The sequence below is a fragment of the Gracilinanus agilis genome, chromosome 5 (genome assembly GCF_016433145.1).
Source record: "Gracilinanus agilis isolate LMUSP501 chromosome 5, AgileGrace, whole genome shotgun sequence".
NCBI classification, from domain to species: domain Eukaryota; kingdom Metazoa; phylum Chordata; class Mammalia; order Didelphimorphia; family Didelphidae; genus Gracilinanus; species Gracilinanus agilis.
The window spans coordinates 152,911,098-152,930,459 of NC_058134.1; the positions used below are offsets into that span (position 1 = coordinate 152,911,098).

General features: G+C 35.9%; 1 protein-coding gene across 1 annotated transcript in view; it reads left to right on the top strand.

The window, feature by feature from the left end:
- The window catches only part of SRPK2 (SRSF protein kinase 2), a 250,703-nt gene extending 234,054 nt beyond the window's left edge, over window positions 1-16,649 (top strand). The window contains exons 8-13 of the mRNA XM_044679049.1: window positions 11,045-11,210; window positions 12,363-12,388; window positions 13,863-14,109; window positions 14,906-15,766; window positions 16,249-16,341; window positions 16,558-16,649. Coding sequence (XP_044534984.1) covers window positions 11,045-11,210; window positions 12,363-12,388; window positions 13,863-14,109; window positions 14,906-15,766; window positions 16,249-16,341; window positions 16,558-16,649 — 1,485 coding nt within the window. The remainder of the gene's footprint in view (window positions 1-11,044; window positions 11,211-12,362; window positions 12,389-13,862; window positions 14,110-14,905; window positions 15,767-16,248; window positions 16,342-16,557) is intronic.
- The last annotated feature ends 2,713 nt before the right edge of the window (window positions 16,650-19,362 follow it).

Here is a 19,362-nt window from a genome sequence, read left to right on the forward strand (position 1 = left end):
ATTTCAGTGAGTGGGAGAGGGAGAGAATATGGAACTGAAAATAAAAATTGAAAAACAAAGATGTGATAAGAAAAAGTTCTTATGCCATATTGTTAAGAGCAAGAGTTTACGGACAGACATTCATAGGATTCTTGAGAATGGGAACCCAGTCAAAAGTTACCCTATTGATAATAATCTTTTGCTAGCAAATTTGGCTTGATATTTTCTGAATTTCAGTGATCCTGAATCCCTGGATGCCTAGAAGAAAAACATTCCTTTCTCCTAGTACCATTTTAAAAATTATATTATTAGTGTGCTTTTATTCGTCATAGATTTCTTCCTCTTGTGTTCCTGCTATCTTCTGTTACTCAGAAAGACCTTTCTCCCCAAGAACCTAACATTTGTGGTCATCTTTTCAGCTAATGTGGTCATCCTTTCAGTTCTTTCATATACCCCTATGTACTGTTCCAGGCAGAGTAGGCACATTCTTAGCTTCCCCTTGCCACTTCCTGACCCTCTCTCTAGAATCGTTACTGAAAAACTCTTATCCTTTGAAATTTATTCTATCCAAATATTGCCAGTTCTTCCTGGAAGTGATCTATATTAGACCTTGGGGCTATTTTCATTACTTTTCCAGTGAGTTTAAAGTTAAAAGTTACTAAATTATTCATATGTTGCAGAAAATATCTCTTAAGTAGTCTCATTTAAGAAAGTCTCATGTAGACTAGGTACATCATACAGATTCATATTAGCTAACATAGGCTGATGAGTTCTCTCTTCTACCTACACCAGTGACATAATTCCCTTCTCTTCCAACTTCCTCCTCCTTTTCTCTATTCTCTGATGAAAAGATAACACTTTTTCACAGCCAAGTCAGTCAGTCTACATGAAGATTTACCTGTCTGCCTGAACTATTTTAATAGATTTAATAGCATCCTTCCCAGAGCTACCAAAATGCTATCCATAAATCACAGGCCTGATCTGATCACTCTCCTGTTCAGAAACCTACAGCAGCTCCCTTTTGCTTCTAAAATCAAATAATATACACTATTTAGCATTTAAAGCCCTTCACAATCTGGCACCAGCTTATTTTTCTAAGTGTATTTCACATCACTCCCCTTCATGTCCTGTTACCTAACTGCATTGTCTTACTTGTTGCTCTTCACACATAATATTCTATCTCCTTTCTCCATTCTTTTTGTTACCTTCCATTTATGGAATACACTCCCTAGCAGGTCTTATTAGCTTTCTTTAAAACCTAGCTTCAATGCCATCTCCTAAACAAGGCCTTTCTTGGACTTCCCCTGCCCTAGCAGCTAGTGAATCCCAACTCTTTCCAACCTAATTAACTTGTATTTACTTTATATAGGTATCTTATATTAACTTATTTGTGTACCTTTTATTTCCTTCATTAGACTATAAGTTCCTTGTGGGAAGAAATTGCTTTGTTTTTGTATCTCTACTGCCTAGTGCTGGACATATCATAACACTCAATCCACAAACTTAACTGAATGATTGACCACATGTGTACAACAGTAATATCTAAGATATGTCAAGAATTTTAGAATAGACCTTAAATATATTGGGTAGATCCATCATAGACAATGAGAGAATATACCACCCAGCCTGAGGAGGACTTGATGAGTTATGATCTTGTACCACAGTTCTCAGTCTTGCCGTCTTGACTCCCCTTCCCCACACCCTCTTGACTATGGTCAAATCACTTATGATACATTCTTGATTATCCTTTCATGCCATAATTTCATCATATCTCCACACAATATTTCCTGCAGGGTTTTTATTGCTTCAGAATAATTTCAAACAAAACCTCATCTTCTATCTGATGTTATTTGAATTTAGCCCTCATGTTCATTTCTTCAGTATTTTTTTGTGCTTTCTTTACCAACCTACTGATTCTTTTTTCATTATTTTCCTATATCACTCTCATTTGTTTTCTCAATTTTCCTTCTACCTCTCTTATTTGAATTTTTTAAAAATCCTTTTTGAGGTTCTCCACTAATTCTTTTTGGGCTTGAGAGCAACTGATATTTTTCTCAGAGGCTTTGGACACATCAGCATTGACTTATTTTCTTCTGAGTTTGAGTCTACTCTTTCACCAAAATAACTTTCTATGTTGAGTTTCTTTTTTAGTTGTTTGCTCATTTTCCTGCCTTTTTCGTTTCTTTTAGTTTAAAAAAACTGTTGGACTCTGTAACTTTGGTGAAGCGAGCTGTTCTAACCTTTAGGTTCTTTGTGCAGCTGCCTTCAGAGCTGGCTCTGGGGATCTATCTGCGTTCAGTTTTTCCAAGTTGGTATGATGCAAGGAGAGGTGTGTTTAATACTCTCCTGTCCTGTGCTGTGGACTGTGGGTAACCCCAAGCACTCTTTTACCCCTTGGAACTGTAACCAGGGTCCCCTGCTCCCCTGTGACTGTAAATGGTGTCTCTGCTGGTACTCCTCCTCACCCTGGTACTGAGTTTCAGGCCTGTGACCTGGTTCTGTGAATATGCAATAGGATAAGAGTCTTGTATCCAGAGCCAGGAAAAGGGAGCCTTGTAATATCCTTCTGAGTAGTTGTCCAACCACCCTCCCCTGCCCCCCAGCTTCTGTGGCTGAAAGTTCTGGAAGCCTTGTGAAACTGTCCCCTTGGCTGCTGCTTTAGCTTTGTCCAAAGCCTGTTGCCATGGTGGGGCTCGCCCGGGCCTGCTGCTCTTCTCCTCCATTTCAGTGAACTAGATTCCTTGTGTTAGTCTTCTAAGTTGTTTGGGGCTGAAAAATTATGTCACCATGTCTTTTTGTTGGTTATGCTGCTCCAGAATTCCTTTGAGGTGTCATATAGCATAGCTTTTTGGAGGGTAATTTAGTAGAAATCAGATGGGCCACTGTACTTTCTTTGCCATATTGGTTGCACCCTTAACTATTTTTAGCCCTTATATGCAAGGTTATAATAATTCTCCAAGATAATTTTATATCTCTTTTTATGTTTAAATAAGAAAAAATTAATCTTGTACCTTTAAACTTCACACCTAATACATTTTTGTGAATTATGCATGTATATAAGTTGACAATATACCAAAGTTTGCTATTAATCGTTTTGATTTAACAGACATGATTGCTGCATTTGTTAGATGAGAAAGATACTTGATTGGAAAATTATATATAAGAGGTAACAATTATTTAGTGTTTTCAGCTTTGCAAAGTGCTTTACCAATATTATCTCATTTTATCCTCACAACCCCCCTGGGAGATAGGTACTAGTATTATCTTCTTTTGACAATGAGAAAGCTAAGGCAGACATGTTTAAGTGACTTACATGTTTTTGCAGGAACCTTAGAGGGTCACACAAGTAGTATATGTTTCAGTCTGCATTTGAACTTGAGACTTCATGACTCTAATGCCAATGGTTTATCCATTAAGCCTCCTGGCATTTAATAATTCACAGAATAGAGATAGGGTAGTTTTGGATTTGTCATCATTGTCAAAATTTGCCCTTTCTTACGTGAAGGGACATTATTATATCTGGTAAAATATGAGTTCATTGATGACAAGGGACCATTTTCAATTTTTATCCTTATATCTCCACTACCTAGCAGGACATTTCCCATATAATAGTTGTTAATCAGTGTTTGTTGATTAGTGTTCAAATTCTTAAACCTCCCCTTTCCAAATACATTTGGTCACCAAACTATTTTGATCCCATTTTAACAAACATTTTTTAAAGTGCCAGGCACTATATGCCAGGTTCTGGCCTCAGGCACTGAGAATTCAAAAAGAAAAATAAAACAGTTTCAGTTATAAATTATAGTACATTCTGCTAAGGCAACAACAATATATAAAAGAATAAATACAAAATATATTGAAATGCAGCATAAAGTTAATCTGTTGGTAGGGAGGAAGTTGAAGAACAACTCAAGGATCAGCAACAGCCTTGTGGAGAAGGTGGCAATTGAACTGACCTTGATGGAAACTAGGAATTCCAAGAGATTAAGGTGAGGAAGATCATTCTAGATATAGAAGACAGTCTATTTAAAGTTTTGGAGGTGGGAGATTGAATTTAGTGTAAATGGAAGAGAAAGTGGACCATTTTAGCTGGAATATAGAGTGTGAGATAAGGAATAATGTGAAATCATATTAGAAATATTTGTTGAAGCAAGATTGTGAAGAACTTTAAATGTTGAATTTGAGATGCTTTTGGAACATCCATTGGTTATGTAGAAGGGACTCAGTAGAGAGATAGAAAAACCATGTAGATATGGAAATCATTTTTTTGCAGATGTTAATTGTGCATTGAAGAGCTGATGAAATTTTTGAGAGAGACTAATAGAAAGAGGGAGAAAAAGGGCTTAGGACCAAGCCTTGAATATATTGATTCGTAGATACTATATATCCACAACCTAGCACAATGCATGGTGCATCATAAGTTCTTAATAAATGCTTGTTGATTTATGACCTAGCAACAGAGAACTGAAGTATAAGCAATCAGGTAGACGAACCAATAGAGAATAATGACTTGAAAACTAGTAGAGAAAGGAGCTTCAATTAATCAATAAACATCTATTAATGTTTACTACCAATGTTTCCTTTTAAGTAATCAAATGTTTGTTAACATTTTTTTTCTCTCAGATTTTTTTTGGGTAATTTCAGGTTTTTTGCTAATCTGTTCCATTTTTTCATATAAATACTTCTGTTTTCTTTTTATTCTCCATAATTATTTTGTCATATTTTTTCATTATATTCCTATACCAAAATGTTCTTAGCCATTCTCTGTCTTTTAGAGATAAATTTTTTTTCTCTGCATCTATCTCTCTGGCTCTGTTTGCCTACAAATATAGCAATTTTGAATATTTTTTAGTACAAAAAGATGCTTTATTCTGCTGCATGATACTTTTTAGGTAAAAATATGATTGGTTTTGTGATTCCAAAAAGTTTTAAACAAGTCACATTATCTTAGTGTGGTATCCTTTAAAAAGTTATTTTTGTAAATTTTTTTTATCTTTTAATATAATTTTTACTTAGCACTTCCCACAACACAGAAGGCATCATCTGGCAAAATTATACGTAGATTATGTCTTTCATGTTTCCTCTTCTCAGTTTATTCTCTGAAAGAAAACATTCACAAGTTATTCTTCATATATTAAATCTGTCACTGCATATAATGTTCTTTTGACTCTACCCATTTCACTCTTCATCATCTCATGTAGTTCTTTCCAAGTTTTTAACAATGAATCTGTTCATTGTTTCTTATGGCACAGTAATATTCTACCACAATCACAGAGCACACATTTTCCTTTTTCTTTGATCTCTTTGGGATTCAGACCCATCAATTGTATTGCAGGGTCTAAGGATATACACAGTTTTATAGCTACCTTGGTATTATAAGGAATAAAATTAAGGGTTTGACTAAAATATATGAAATTATAAATAATAATGGTGTGGTCACCAATTTAAAATATTATAGCTCAAGTCAAAATGACTTTCAATAGTTTTTATTTACAAAATAGGTAGAGAGTGTGAAAGCTGAGAAACACAAAAAGAGGTTAGATAAGATATTTAGCTTATCACACTAAATATTTCTTTGGTGCTCGACTCGGCCCAGCACAATTTATTAACCCTCAACTGGAATTAATCTCTCTCCAGAAGTCAGGAAAGGAAAGCCAGCTATTCACTCACCCCAGTTCCCTCCAAGAGCAGTTTGAGCTGAAGATGACAACCTGTTGAGGATGACTTCTGAAGCTGACCTCTAGCCCCAGAAATTCAGGGTTTTATAGTGACTTCTTGTCCCTTCCCCTCTTCACAGGCACTAATCACAGCCTCCAAATTGTTCAGCACTGCCCAGGAGGTCAATGTCTTGCAGGCTCCACTTCTCATCTTCTGGAGGTGTAAACTCTTATCAAAAGGATTCACAATTTCCTGACTGAGTTGTTACCTACTTTAGCAAATGACTCTTTTGTTACCGGCTTATGATTTACTTTTGATAATGGTAAATCCATTTGTAGTGCTTAGTATCATTTGCATAGAGATAATAATTGAATCCAGAAGATGACCTAGTAAAATAATATAGAGGGAGAAAAGAAGGCCCAGGGCAGAGTCCTGTGGGATGTCCATGAGTATCAAGTATAACCTGGATGAAGATTTAGGAAAGGAGACTGAGAAGGAGCATAGATATATAGTGGGAGAACCAGGAAGCAATCATGTCAGGAAATTCTAGAGAGGATATCTCTATATAGTGGGTGATTGTTAGGCCTGTAGAGCAGTCAAGAAAATTGAGGATTGAAAAAGTGCCATTAGATTTGGCAGTTAACCAATCATTAATAATTTTGGACAGAACAGTTTCAGTCATATGAGGTAGTATGCCAGACTTTAAAGAGTTAAGAAAAAGAGTGAGAAGGGAAGAAGTAGAGGCCTTGATTGTAGACATCCTCATCAAATAGTTTAGCCACAGAAGGAATGAGAGATAAGAGAGGGTATTTAGTAAGGATGAATGGATGAAGTGTGAGTAATTTCTTTGTGGAGACCAATGGACTTGTTTGTAGGTAGTAAGGAAGCAACCCAGTGAGAGATTAAAGATAAATGAGAGGCTGGCGATGATAGAGGGGGCAATAATTCTTCTCAACTGGGAAAAGACCTTAGTTAGGCCAAGGACCACTTTTTCATGTGAGTTGGGGAAAAGAAAAGATGATAGAAGGCATCTGGTTAATGTATGATGAAGAGGAAGAATGAGAGGTAGCTCTCTGTGAATGGCCTCAATTTTTAAAGTGAAAGGTAAAAAGAAAGGTAAGTCAGTCATCTGAGAAGGTGAGGGGTAGGAAGCTATGGAAGATTTGAAGATGGATGAATTGGATCGCAAAGGCTATTTTGGTGAATGGAGTAATAGCCAGGGAAGTATATGATTACCAGACCATAATATCTGTTAGCTACATTGTCTAAGAAAAGTAAAAATCCTTTGTACAAATAAAACAAATGTTGCCAAGATAAGGAGGAAAGTAAAAAATTGGGAAAAATTTTTTAAGAAAGTCTTTCGACTAGAGGTCTCATATCTAAATTATATAGAGAAAACATTGTCAAATTTATAAGAATAAGAGAATAATATATGATCAATGGGCAAAATATATAACAGATAATTTTCAGATGAAGAAATAAAAAATAAGTACATGAAAAATGTTCTAAATCACTACTGATTAGGGAAATGCAAACCAAAACAATTCTAACTTATCATCTCACTCACACCTATCAGGCCAAAATGACAAATGTTGGAGAGGATGTGGAAAAATGGGGGTATTAATATATTGGTAGAACTATGAACTGATCCAACCATTTTGAAGAGCAATTTGGAACCCTAACCTTAACCCAGAGTTAGAACCCTTAGACCCCCACAGTATAGTTGCTGGGTCTGTTTCCTAAGTAGATCAGGAAAGGGAAAGCACCAATATGTTCCAAAATATTTATAGCAGCTCTCTTTGTGATGGGCAAGAAATGGAAATCGAGGGTATGTCCATCAGCTGAGGAATGGCTAAACAAACCATGTTATATGATTATGATTGTATCATTAGAAACAATCAGCAGATTTATTTTTTTTTAAAAACTTGGAAAGGACCAAATGAGATAATGAAGAGTGAAACAAGTAGAACCAAGAAAACAGTATACAGTGATCCCTCACCTATTGGGGGAGTTATGTTCCAGAGACCCCTGTGATAGGTGAAAATCTGTGAAGTTGTGGTATTGTATTTATTTTATTTATATATATTTTAAAGGTTTAATAAACCCTTCCTCCTTTCCTATAAACCTTTTCCACGCACTTATTAACCTACAGTCACTGAGCCAGTTAGTGCCCAGGATACAGAACAGAGAGCACTGTGGTTGGTTGCCTTTCATTCTGTCATCCACTAGTGTGCTGCGAATACTCTGTGATACAGAATTAGATAACTAAACAAACCAACAAACCTGTGATACAGTGAAGCCCAAATAACTGAACCATGATATAGTGAGGGATGACTGTGTATAGCTACTGATTTAATAGTTGAAGAGTAACTTGTAAATGTTCACTTTAAAAGAATGAATTGAAAAATAGAAATGCAAAAGACATAATCTATTTATATATATCTGTTTGCTGCAGTGATGCCTTCTATGGTGTGGGGACGGGAAGGAGGGGCTGAGATATACCTAGGAATAAATTCTATTAATAAAATAGAATTTTGAAAAAGTAAAGATCTTTTTGAAGGAAGGGAATTGATGTTGGCAGAAAGCAGTTTTATACTTTTAATGATAGTCATCTATAGTATCGAACCACATTCTCACTTGGAGCTATTATTTATGCATTCCTTTATGGCACAGCTAAAAGTGGGACAAATAACTGATTAATGTTACATATGTGGAATTTCAGACAACCCTATTTTTCTCCCATTTGTGTAGAGTGAAATTCTGATGAGGGCTTGTACCCCTAGAAATCACTCTAATGAGTAGACCAGAGATTTGATAAGATGCTGCCAGAGAAAAGCTGCTTTATTTGGAGAAAACAGCAGACAGGGAGGGGATGAGGGTGGTGGGGTGGGGTGTGGGGAGAAAGGAGGAAGGAAAGGGAAGGAAAAGGGATTCTGCCCATACAAGTGGCTTGCTCAGAACAAAAATGTCCTCTCTTCTTTTAGGTACAATCACAGACTTTTATAATAATCCTGATGCAAGATTCTTCTCCTCCCCTCTGTTCAATCCCACAGAAGGAGGTTCATTGACATTTATAGTCTTGAGCGCATGATTTTCAACATCATGTACTCCTAAAGACCTCCATGATCTGGAAAAACCTGTGACTTATCATGGGATTCCCAGCCTAGGACAAAAAGATACTTTTGAAAGTCACTGTACTTTCCCTCCTTCAGCTTATTTTATAATTTGGCTTTCTTCCCCAGGTACAGATAAACTCTTCACAAGGCTTTTGAAAATAAATCAGGAAAACTAGAAGTTTTATTGGGGGGAGAGGTGGGCAGCTCAACTCCAAGGAATAGTAAAATAGGAAAATTGGGGTTACAAGTAAATACTACTCTAATCAGTCTGCTTCCTTGTATGATGAGCAGAAATGATTTTTTGCAACTATTGCTGCCGCTATTATTTGTGCATCCCCAGAGTGCAGCACATAGCAGGTTCTTATAAATGTTTGTTAGATTCAGTTGAGCTGTTGGTTTTAGGGATAATGAATACTTTTTTTATCCTCCTGCTACTGAGGTGATGTAAAATATTGAGAGAAAAGGTAGAGAAGGGGTTGTTTGATATGTGAGAGAAACTGAAAGAAAAAAAAAGAGCAAATTATTGAAGAAAGGCTTCTAATTCACTCTGTTAGGTTTTCACTAGGCAGTCTGTGCCATCCACAAACCTTTAGGCCTTAAAGTGTGAGACTTCATTGTTTCATTTTTCTTTTTAGCCACACCACAGTGCTTATTGCTGTAAATATCAGAGCCATTTCTTTCATTAAAATGAAAAACAAAAGTAATATTTCTTTTTAAAAGCCTACTTTGTGCTTAGTGACTTTTCCTAACTTTTTCAACTTTTGATCTTATGAATAGAAAAGTGAAAAGGAGCCATAGAACTGAACCATAGATTGTTAGAGCTAGAACAGATCTGAGAGATCATCTGATAATCACTCTATCATTTTAGGTGGCTCAGTGTATAGAACCCGGGGCTTAAAATTAGGAATATTTGAGTTCAAATTCAGCATCAGACACTAACTGTGTGACCCTGGGCAAATCACTTAACCGCTTTTTGTCTTTATCCACTGGATAAGGAAAGGACAAACCACTTCATTAGCTTTACTAAGAAAACTCCATGAACAGTACTGGTGTGTTGTAATCCCTGTGGGTCATGAAGAGTCAAACACAGCTAAACAACTGAATAACAGCAATTCTTTTACAGTTGAGGAAGTGCCATTTAGAGAAGCCTTAACTTTCCCAGAATCTCTAACTGGTAGTTAATGATAGAGCCAGAACTAGACTCTCCTGAGTTCTGCTTTAGAACTATTTCTACTATCCCCCATTACTTTTTATTAACTATTTTATTGTATTTTAGAGATTTAATTATCTCAATAAAATCACTGTCAGGCATTCTTTTTCTCAGCTTCAGTCATCTAAGTTTTTGCATGCCTTTATAATATAATTTTTTTTATCCTTGCTTTCTGCCTTTGGTAAGATAAAAAGGAAATTACACTCTAGACAGTGACAGTAACTTTCTAATTTTATCTTTCCATCAAGTTTTTTTTAATATACTTATATATTTAAGTCTCTTCTTTTAGGACCTCCAAGTCCAATTCTATATATGTATGAAGGAGGCAGTTAGTTAAATGTATGAAGACATCATCTTAATATATCTTTTCTCTACCTTAACTGTTTGCTAAGAATAAGCCTCACCTAAATTTATCATCCGTTGGGCTGTATTTATGAATTTTTTGGACAGAGCAGTCTTCAGAAAGTATCTCCCTGGTTTTAGAGGCTGTAATATGTGATTGTATTGCCTGTCTCACTCCACTCATCAGTGAAGAAATTGCAGCTGAGAGGTTGCCAGACCTTGCTCAGGTTCCCGTGGGCAGTAACTGCAGCCAGGATGGAAACCCCAGATTTCTGGATTCCAGGCTGGGCCCAGCTCTTCTCTCCCATTATATTGTCTCTTCTTTTTCCTTCTTCTTGTGGCCAACATCTTTGACTCTCAGAATATTTGAATGCTAGTTTTACCATTTACTGAGCGTCTCTAGACTATATATCATGCTGTGAAAAGAATTATTATTTTAAAACATGCATAAAGTCTTTCAGAAGGATAGATTTTTCACAAATAAGTAAACTATTTCCCCATCAATAGAGAAATAGGCAGAGTTTGCATTTAGACCATTGGCACATGCCAAATGCTGTGTAGTTTTAAATACAAAGTAAGTATTAAGCTTTTAATATGGGCCACACAGTATGCCAAGAGGAGCATGTGTATATTTTTGTGTATCAAGTTGGTTCCATTAACTGTCTTTTTGTTTAAATTATTGCCCTTCCAACAACATAAGTAATTGTTTTCTTTTCTCCTTGTTTTTTGCTGTTACCAGGTTCTGCAGGGTTTAGATTATCTACACAGCAAGTGCAAGATTATCCATACTGATATCAAGCCAGAAAACATTTTGATGTGTGTAGATGATGCGTATGTTCGTAGGATGGCGGCAGAGGCCACTGAGTGGCAGAAAGCAGGTGCTCCTCCTCCTTCTGGCTCAGCAGGTGATGGACCTGATTGAAACTCTTAATTAAAATAAAGTCAATATTGCTTCTGATTTTCAGTTATGTACAGATAATAGAGAATAATTTTTAACCCACTGTTAAGTTGCAGAGAAGCAATATGCTTGGCAGCTAGAACACTGAAATAGTAGGTAGAGATAGGTTCAAATCCTACCTCAGATACTTATAGCTGTATGACTCTGGGCAAGTCACATAACCTCTGTGCCTCACTTTATTTATCTGTAAAATGAGTTTTAGACTAGTTATCCTATAAGGTCTCTTTAGGCTCAAAAGCTATGATTCTATTATTCATCATCTTTTAAGATTATCCGAGTGAGTAAATAGGTGGCTTTGTGGATAGAAAGCCACGCACAGAGACCAGAGGACCTTGGTTCAAATCTGGATTTAGCCACTTCCTAACTATGTGACCTGGGCAAGTCACTTAACCTACATTACCTAGCCCTTACTACTCTTCTGCCTTGAAACCATTACACAGTATTCATTCTAAGAACAAAGGAAGGAAAGAAGGAAGGAAGAAGGAAGGCAGGCAGGCAAAAGAAAAGAATATCTGAGTGACAGTTTTTACTTGACCCTGGACATATGAGATTAGTCTCATGTAGCTTGTTGGCAGTGTTATACTTGAAGACAGTTTAGAATAAGTAATAACTCTTTCATGTTAATCTGGTATCTTTTAGGCTATGAAGTTATAATTTCATTCAGTTTTTATAGGCTGCAAAAGAAACTGATTAATAAAATAGGCTCTTAGCATTTAATTTATTTCAGTTAAATAAAAACACACTCAATATATTCCAAACATTGTATATTCTGGATAATGATAATTTCACTAACTCCTAAAAAGAAATCGGTGAATATGAACATTCAGGAATTGTTTGCTTTCATTATGTATTTGGTCATTACTTTGAGAATATTAAGTCAGATAGGTAAACTACTATGACAACTGAATATACTATAGATTTTATTGTTCATATCTCATCATCACATACACTTTCTTTAGACCCCTATGAATGAGGTCATTATATTTAAGAGTTTGGTTCTTGAAAAGCTGTTGAAATTTTTTTTAATTAAAGCTACATTTTTTAAAAATTACATACAGTTTTCTCTAAATATTAATTATTTTATTTCATTTCGTTTTAGTGAGTACTGCTCCTCAACAAAAGCCTGTAAGTATTTGAACCAACTCTTAATATTAAGTTTCACATTAAAAGAGATTATTGCAGATCTTTTCAGAGAATGCCTTTTAAGTAGTCATTGTTAGACCTTTTTTCCTTCTGCCTTTCACCCTGTTTAAGGGTTTCCTTTTTTGGAGGATAACTTCCTGGTTTCTCATTCTACTTGAATCTTTCTTGAATAGTTAAATAACCCTGGTCATGCTTTGAGAATGTATCCAATCCCCCTTAACCTTGTAAATCTAAGTGCTCTTATTCGTGTACCTTGCTTATCCCAGTCTTCCTCTTTCTCAGTTGGGATGCTTTTCATAGACTTCATTATCATCAAAACCTGTGCTAAGATTTATTAATTTCATCATTTTCTCCAATATTCAGTAGCAGGGCTACTACCTTATTTGGGGATTAATATAAAAAACAGTCATACTTTTCTCTGAAATGTTTTTGTTTATGTTTTGGAAGAAGCTAACCCATATACTACTTCTTTCTGTAGTTACTGTACTACCTATGTACTTTCCATAAAACCAAAGAGCCTTGTTTGAAGGCACTGATCTATTTTTATACTTATTCCTGTCAAAATATTTTTATATTTTACATAAAATATAAGGCTTAGAACTAAGCCTACCTATGGAGATGTGAACCTGACCGAATGTTTTAGAACTAGTAACAAAATGCTTTTAGTTGTAAGGTCATTTGTTGTTAGGTCATTAGGAATTGTTTAAATGATCTTAAATCCATTAACACACCAGATCAGGAAGCTTGGAATGCAGCTTTGCACTACTATGCATATATTCAAAGTAAAAATGCAAGAGGATTGCTAATAATTAAATTCTTTAGAATGCAAATAAACTAGAATAGTTTCTGTACATAGCGCCAGCTTTGATAAAACATATTTAAGGTAGAAAAAGTTTGTGTAGCACTTTTCTGAGGCTGTGTGTCAACCTGCACATCAAAATTAATTTTTTTCAGAACTAAGTAAGTATAATGGCCTTAACTATCTTTTTTCATCCGGCTGAGTCCTCATTTTAATTTCTATAAATTCATTTCTTCTTTATTATTAGCAGCAACAGTGGGCGAGGTATCCAAATACCAGTGGAGGGCTTGTACTTTGTATTGATCATAATGAATTATTTTGTCAGACAGGCTCTACATGTTATATATGGTAGTCATAAAGATCAGGGGTGTTATAATTAGTTAAGATTTTGTATACAGGTGTAGCAAATAAAAATTTCATGCATGCTAATTTGCTAATGACCTGGAATACTCATGCTAGCAAAGACATTGTAGTCTAGAAGGACAAGACATTTTTAATTCAAGTCTTTACCTTTCCAAATAGCACAAAAATCTCCAAATGGCACACACAAAACATGATCTTAGCCATCTATCTGCCCCTTGACTAGCTTTCGTATTGCTATAAATTGCTTTAATAGAATAGTAGACTGACCTGTGGTGTTTTCTTAAAATGTTGTAGATAGGAAAAATATCTAAAAACAAAAAGAAAAAACTGAAAAAAAAACAGAAAAGACAAGCAGAGCTGTTGGAAAAACGCCTTCAGGAAATAGAAGAGCTAGAGCGAGAAGCTGAAAGAAAAAAAGTAGAAGAAAACATCACTTCAACTATACCCACAAATGATCAGGAAGATGAATATCACCCAGAGGTCAAACTAAAAACAGCTGGATTAGAGGAGGCAGCTGATGAAGAACCTGCAAATGATGATGGTTAGTGAAACCTGTGTGTTCTATATTATTAAAAATAAATGAAGGGGGCAGCTGGGTGGCTCAGTAATTGAGAGCCAGGCCTAGAGAGGGGACGTCCTGAATTAAAATTTGACTTCAGATACTTCCCAGCTGTGTGACCCTGGACAATTCACTTAACCCCCGTTGCCTACTCTGCCTTGGAACCAATACAGAGTATTGATTCTAAGAAAGAAGGTAAGGATTTTTTTTTAATAATGAAAATTTGTGATGGAGAGGTAGTTTGTTTTTAGTAATCAATCAGATCTTTTCATTAAATAATCATATAATGTAGCCAAAAATAATTGGCTAGTTTCCATTTGATATTGTACTTTTTTTCTCATTAATTTTTCTACTTTTTTTCTACTTTAGCTCTATTTTGAACATTTGGGAAACAAAATAATGATATAGCTACAGAATATGTTGGCTTAGGTCGATGCTCAAAATAAATAATTCCAAAGGAATTAATATGTACTTTGTGTTGCTGCTATAGCAGTGATAACTTTTTAGTAATATTTTTTAAATTTAAAAGTGTTCTCACAAACCTTTATTGAAGAATAAAGTGTACTGGAATGAGATGGACAGGGAAAACAAGAATATCACATATAGAGCAGAAATACATACCTATGTTTTTTTTAAAAACTATGAATAAATCTTTGTTGCCCGATATTTCATATAAATATGTATAGTTTTAAGGCCAGTTACAATTTTAGGGAAGAGCTAAATGTCTTCAGAAAGAAAAATGAAATAACTCCTTCTTTTAACACATTGACTTTTTAAGGTGAACCTGAAGATCAAGAGGAGAAAGAAGATACTGAAAAAGAAAACACAGAAAAAGATGATGATGATGTTGAACAGGAACTTGCCAACACAGATCCTACATGGATAGAATCCCCCAAAACAAATGGCCATATCGAAAATGGCCCATTCTTATTGGAACAACAAATAGAAGATGAAGAAGATGAGGAGGAAGAGTGCCCAAACCCAGAGGAATATAATCTTGATGAGCATGAGCCAAATGCAGAAAGCGATTATACATATGGTAGCTCCTATGAACAATTTAATGGTGATTTGCCAAATGGACAACATAAAATTTCTGAGTCACAGTTTTCAGAGTTTACAGCTTCAATGTTCTCTGGGGCTTTAGAATCTGTGGCCTGTGGCTCTGCAGTTTCAGAGGGTTCAGTTCTAACTGAGCAAGAAGAAAATAGTCCATCTCATGACAGGAGCAGAACAGTTTCAGCATCCAGTACTGGGGATTTGCCAAAAACAAAAACCCGGGCTGCTGACTTGTTGGTGAACCCCCTGGATCCAAGGAATGCAGATAAAATTAGAGTTAAAATTGCTGATCTGGGAAATGCCTGCTGGGTGCACAAGCACTTCACAGAAGATATTCAGACTCGTCAGTATAGATCCATAGAAGTTTTAATAGGAGCTGGCTATAGTACACCTGCTGATATTTGGAGTACTGCATGTATGGCGTTTGAGCTTGCAACTGGAGATTATTTGTTTGAACCACATTCGGGTGAAGACTATTCTAGAGATGAAGACCATATAGCACACATCATAGAGCTGCTAGGCAGTATCCCAAGGCACTTTGCTCTATCTGGAAAATATTCTCGGGAATTCTTCAATCGCAGAGGTAGTACCTCTTCTTTTTGAAAGGTGCCACGATGCAGACAGAAATGGAATGGAAACTGCTGGTTGTAGCCTACGTATATTACTTTCAAAACAAAACAAAACAAAACAAAAAAACAAAAAAGGGGGGGGGGCATTGCCCCAGATCAAAAAAGCTATCCCAGCAGAATTTATATTCCAATCAGAAAGGTGTTATGAAGGACTGCACCTGGAAATACCATTGTAGTCAACTTCTTGAAAATTTATTGTCCTCAGTAAAATCTAGCACTCAGATTCCTCATCAGTGCTACTTCTCTGTGCTTCTTCTTCCCAACCCTGTCTTCTAAATTTGACAGACATGGGAAATAATTCTGACTCCTCTGTTAATTGGTGCATTTCAAAATCAGTCTGTTTCTGTCTGTACCAGGCCAGTGTTAGTGTGTGCATGCAGTGTACTGATTAAACTGTTGTATGTTTCTGTTTTGCTGGCAATGTTCTCCAATGCAGATCACATAGCATTGATCATTGAACTGCTGGGGAAAATCCCTCGAAAATACGCTATGTTGGGGAAATATTCCAAGGAGTTTTTCACCAAAAAAGGTAACGGTATTTATGCAATGCTAATTTTCAGCATAATCCCATACCAAAAGGAGAAACTATACATAAGTGTTTGGATAATAGAACTCTGGAAATTCATGGTAATGAACTTGCAGACCAGAAATAAAACTTTACACAACAGTTTTTATAGTTTGAAGATTTGGTAAGGAAATAGTATTTCTATAGTAATTACTTTCATAATCAACTGCTTATAAACAGGCTACATAGTCTGCTGGAATGGTTGCTGTAATGATAGCTGTGTGTTTGGGGAACTATTGAGTAGTATTCTTTTTGTGTTTAGACTTGAATAAAAAAACAATGATATGTTGTTTGGGAACCAAACACTTTAAGCCAGGGGTAATGGAAAAAAGAACCCATCAATTTGGCAAATTCAATTAATAACATTAAAACAAAATACTGATGAGAATGCAAAGGAGCAGAATCACACATTCCAGGCTGTTGTCATCGTATCACTCTTGGGAAAGCAGTCTTGTAGTTCATAGTAAAAGCTACAGAAGCAATTATGCCTTCTCATTATTTGAAGAATTCCACTGTTGAGATGATGCCATTTCTTAAAAAGAAAAAGAATTGCTTTTTATTCAATGACCTTTATAGCAGCTTTAGGTACAGTCACAAAAAAACAAAACAAAACACCAAACAAACTGGAAGCAATCTACATATCCTACAGTAGAGGAATAATCAAATAAATTGTGGGAAATTAATTAATGCAATTAAGATAAAAAAATATAGAGATATCTCGAAAGATCTTATGAAATAATTACAGTAAAAAAAACAGAAGCAGAAGTATGCACAATTAACATGAACCATATAAAAGAAAAAACGAATGGGAATGAATCAACAAAGAGTACTGAGAAATACTCAAAAGAAAGGATGAAACATGTAAGGCATTTCATGTGCTGAAACTCTATAAGTAAAAAATTGTTTGTAGGAAAAATGGTATACAGAGGAATACATCCTCTTCTTCTGTAACACACAGGGGAGAAATGTGATTCCAACTGAGCGAGCCTGCTTCTGGAAAGTGGGGGCAAAATAGAGAGTCCCTTTCTTGGTAATTCATATCCACTGGAAGTCTCTCTACTTCTCTGAGCCAGAGGCAGCAGAGGGCCCATATCAGTAGGACCTTAGAAGCAAAATTGATGTTCCACATGCAGTAGGTCTTCTGGATCTGACATTCTCTCCTGTTTGAGGATGAAGATATAAAACTGACCCAAAAGTGAAATTTCATTCTAGCCTGAAGAACTTGCTCATCATATATTTATGGCTCCAGATCCTGACCTATTTTCCTTTCTGAATTAACCACTTCTCCCCTTAATTTTGGAGAAAAAGACACTGGAACTACCATTTATCATCTCATGTTCTTGTACTGTGAGACCCCCTTTTACATCTGAAAGGGATTATGGATGAGGGGAAAGAGTTCTGGATTTGGAGTTAGCAGAAAACAAGATACAAATCCCATTTTTAACAGAGTGTCTATGTGATTGTGGCAAGTAACAACATTTGGAATCTCAGTTTCCTCACCTCTAAATTGGAGCTAAAACTCGTAAACTTGTAATACCTCCTCCACAGTCCTGTTGTGAGAGTCAAATGTGTGTTAATTACTGTATAAATATTAGCTGTGATGATGAGGATGAAGATAATGTCATTGCCAATCATCTTATTCTCTTCTTTTTGATAGAATTCAGGTAGAAACAGCCTTAGGAAAAATTCCTCCTATTATTCTTTTATAATTAATTTTGGGAGACTATTGTAGAAATGGATAAAATAACTCCATTTTTGAAGCTTAATAAAAGGATTTGGAGATATAAAAAAAAAAAAAAAAAAAAAAAAAAAAAAGAATCCATCTTTAATGATAACTGACATTTAATACAGTGCTTAACTTTTAATTTTTTACAAATATCTCATTTTATTCTCACAACCCCCATTTTACAAAAGAGGAAACTGAAGCAGACACAGTTTCCAGTGTCCAGAGTCACACAGTTAGTAAGTATATGAAGCTGGATTTGAATTTAGGTCTTCCTGATTCCAAGTCTAGCCCTCCATCCATTTTGCCATCTAATTTCCAGCATGCAATAACTATGTATATACCAGATCTATATAGTGTAAAGGAAAAAATAGAGGGAAATCTCAGAGGAAAGGCACCAGCTGAGGAAAGCAGAGGACTAAAAGTCCTCGTGAAGGTTGAATTTGAGCTGATTTAAGGGCAAGAACCATTTCTGTTCACCTTTGGCTTTCATACAGAGCCTAGTACAGAATAGGAGTTAGTATGAAGTCCTTGATACTCCTCAGACTCTTTTGCTGGATCATCATCCATTCTGCATGGATTCTACATCCCTCTTGGTGTCCTCATCCATTCCTACTGGTTTGATAATCATCTCTGTGCCAATGACTCCTAGATCTATGCACTCAGTCCTAGGATTTCTACCATGCTCCAGTCCCAACTACTTTTTGGACATTTTGAGCTTGATGTCTCTTTGTTTTTCAGTTGTTTCGGTTGTATCCTGCTGTTACCCCATTTGGGATTTTCTTGGCAAAGGTACTAGAGGGGTTTGCCATTTTCTTCCCCAGCTCATTTTACAGATGAATAAACTGAGGCCAACAGGGTTAAGTGACTTGCCCAGGGTCACATAGCTAGGAAGTGTCTGAAGTCAGATTTGAACTCAGATGACTCCACACTTGGCATTTTAGCTACTGTACCACCTTGTTAACTTCGATGTCCCTGAGGCATCTCAAATTCGACATGAGATCAAAACAGTCTCATGATCTTTGCTCCCACACCCAAGCTTCTTTAGAATGTCCCTATTTCTGTTGAGGGCACAACCATCCTTTTAGTCAACCAGGTTCTGAACTGGGTTATCCTCAACTCTTCATTCTCCCTTACTCCATGTATTCAATTAGTTGCCAAGTTTTATTAATTCTACCCCACACTATCTCCTGCATCTATTCCCATCCTTTTACTCCTACAGCTCTGTCCTCCCTCACTTTCCTCCAGTTGAGGCTCTTTTC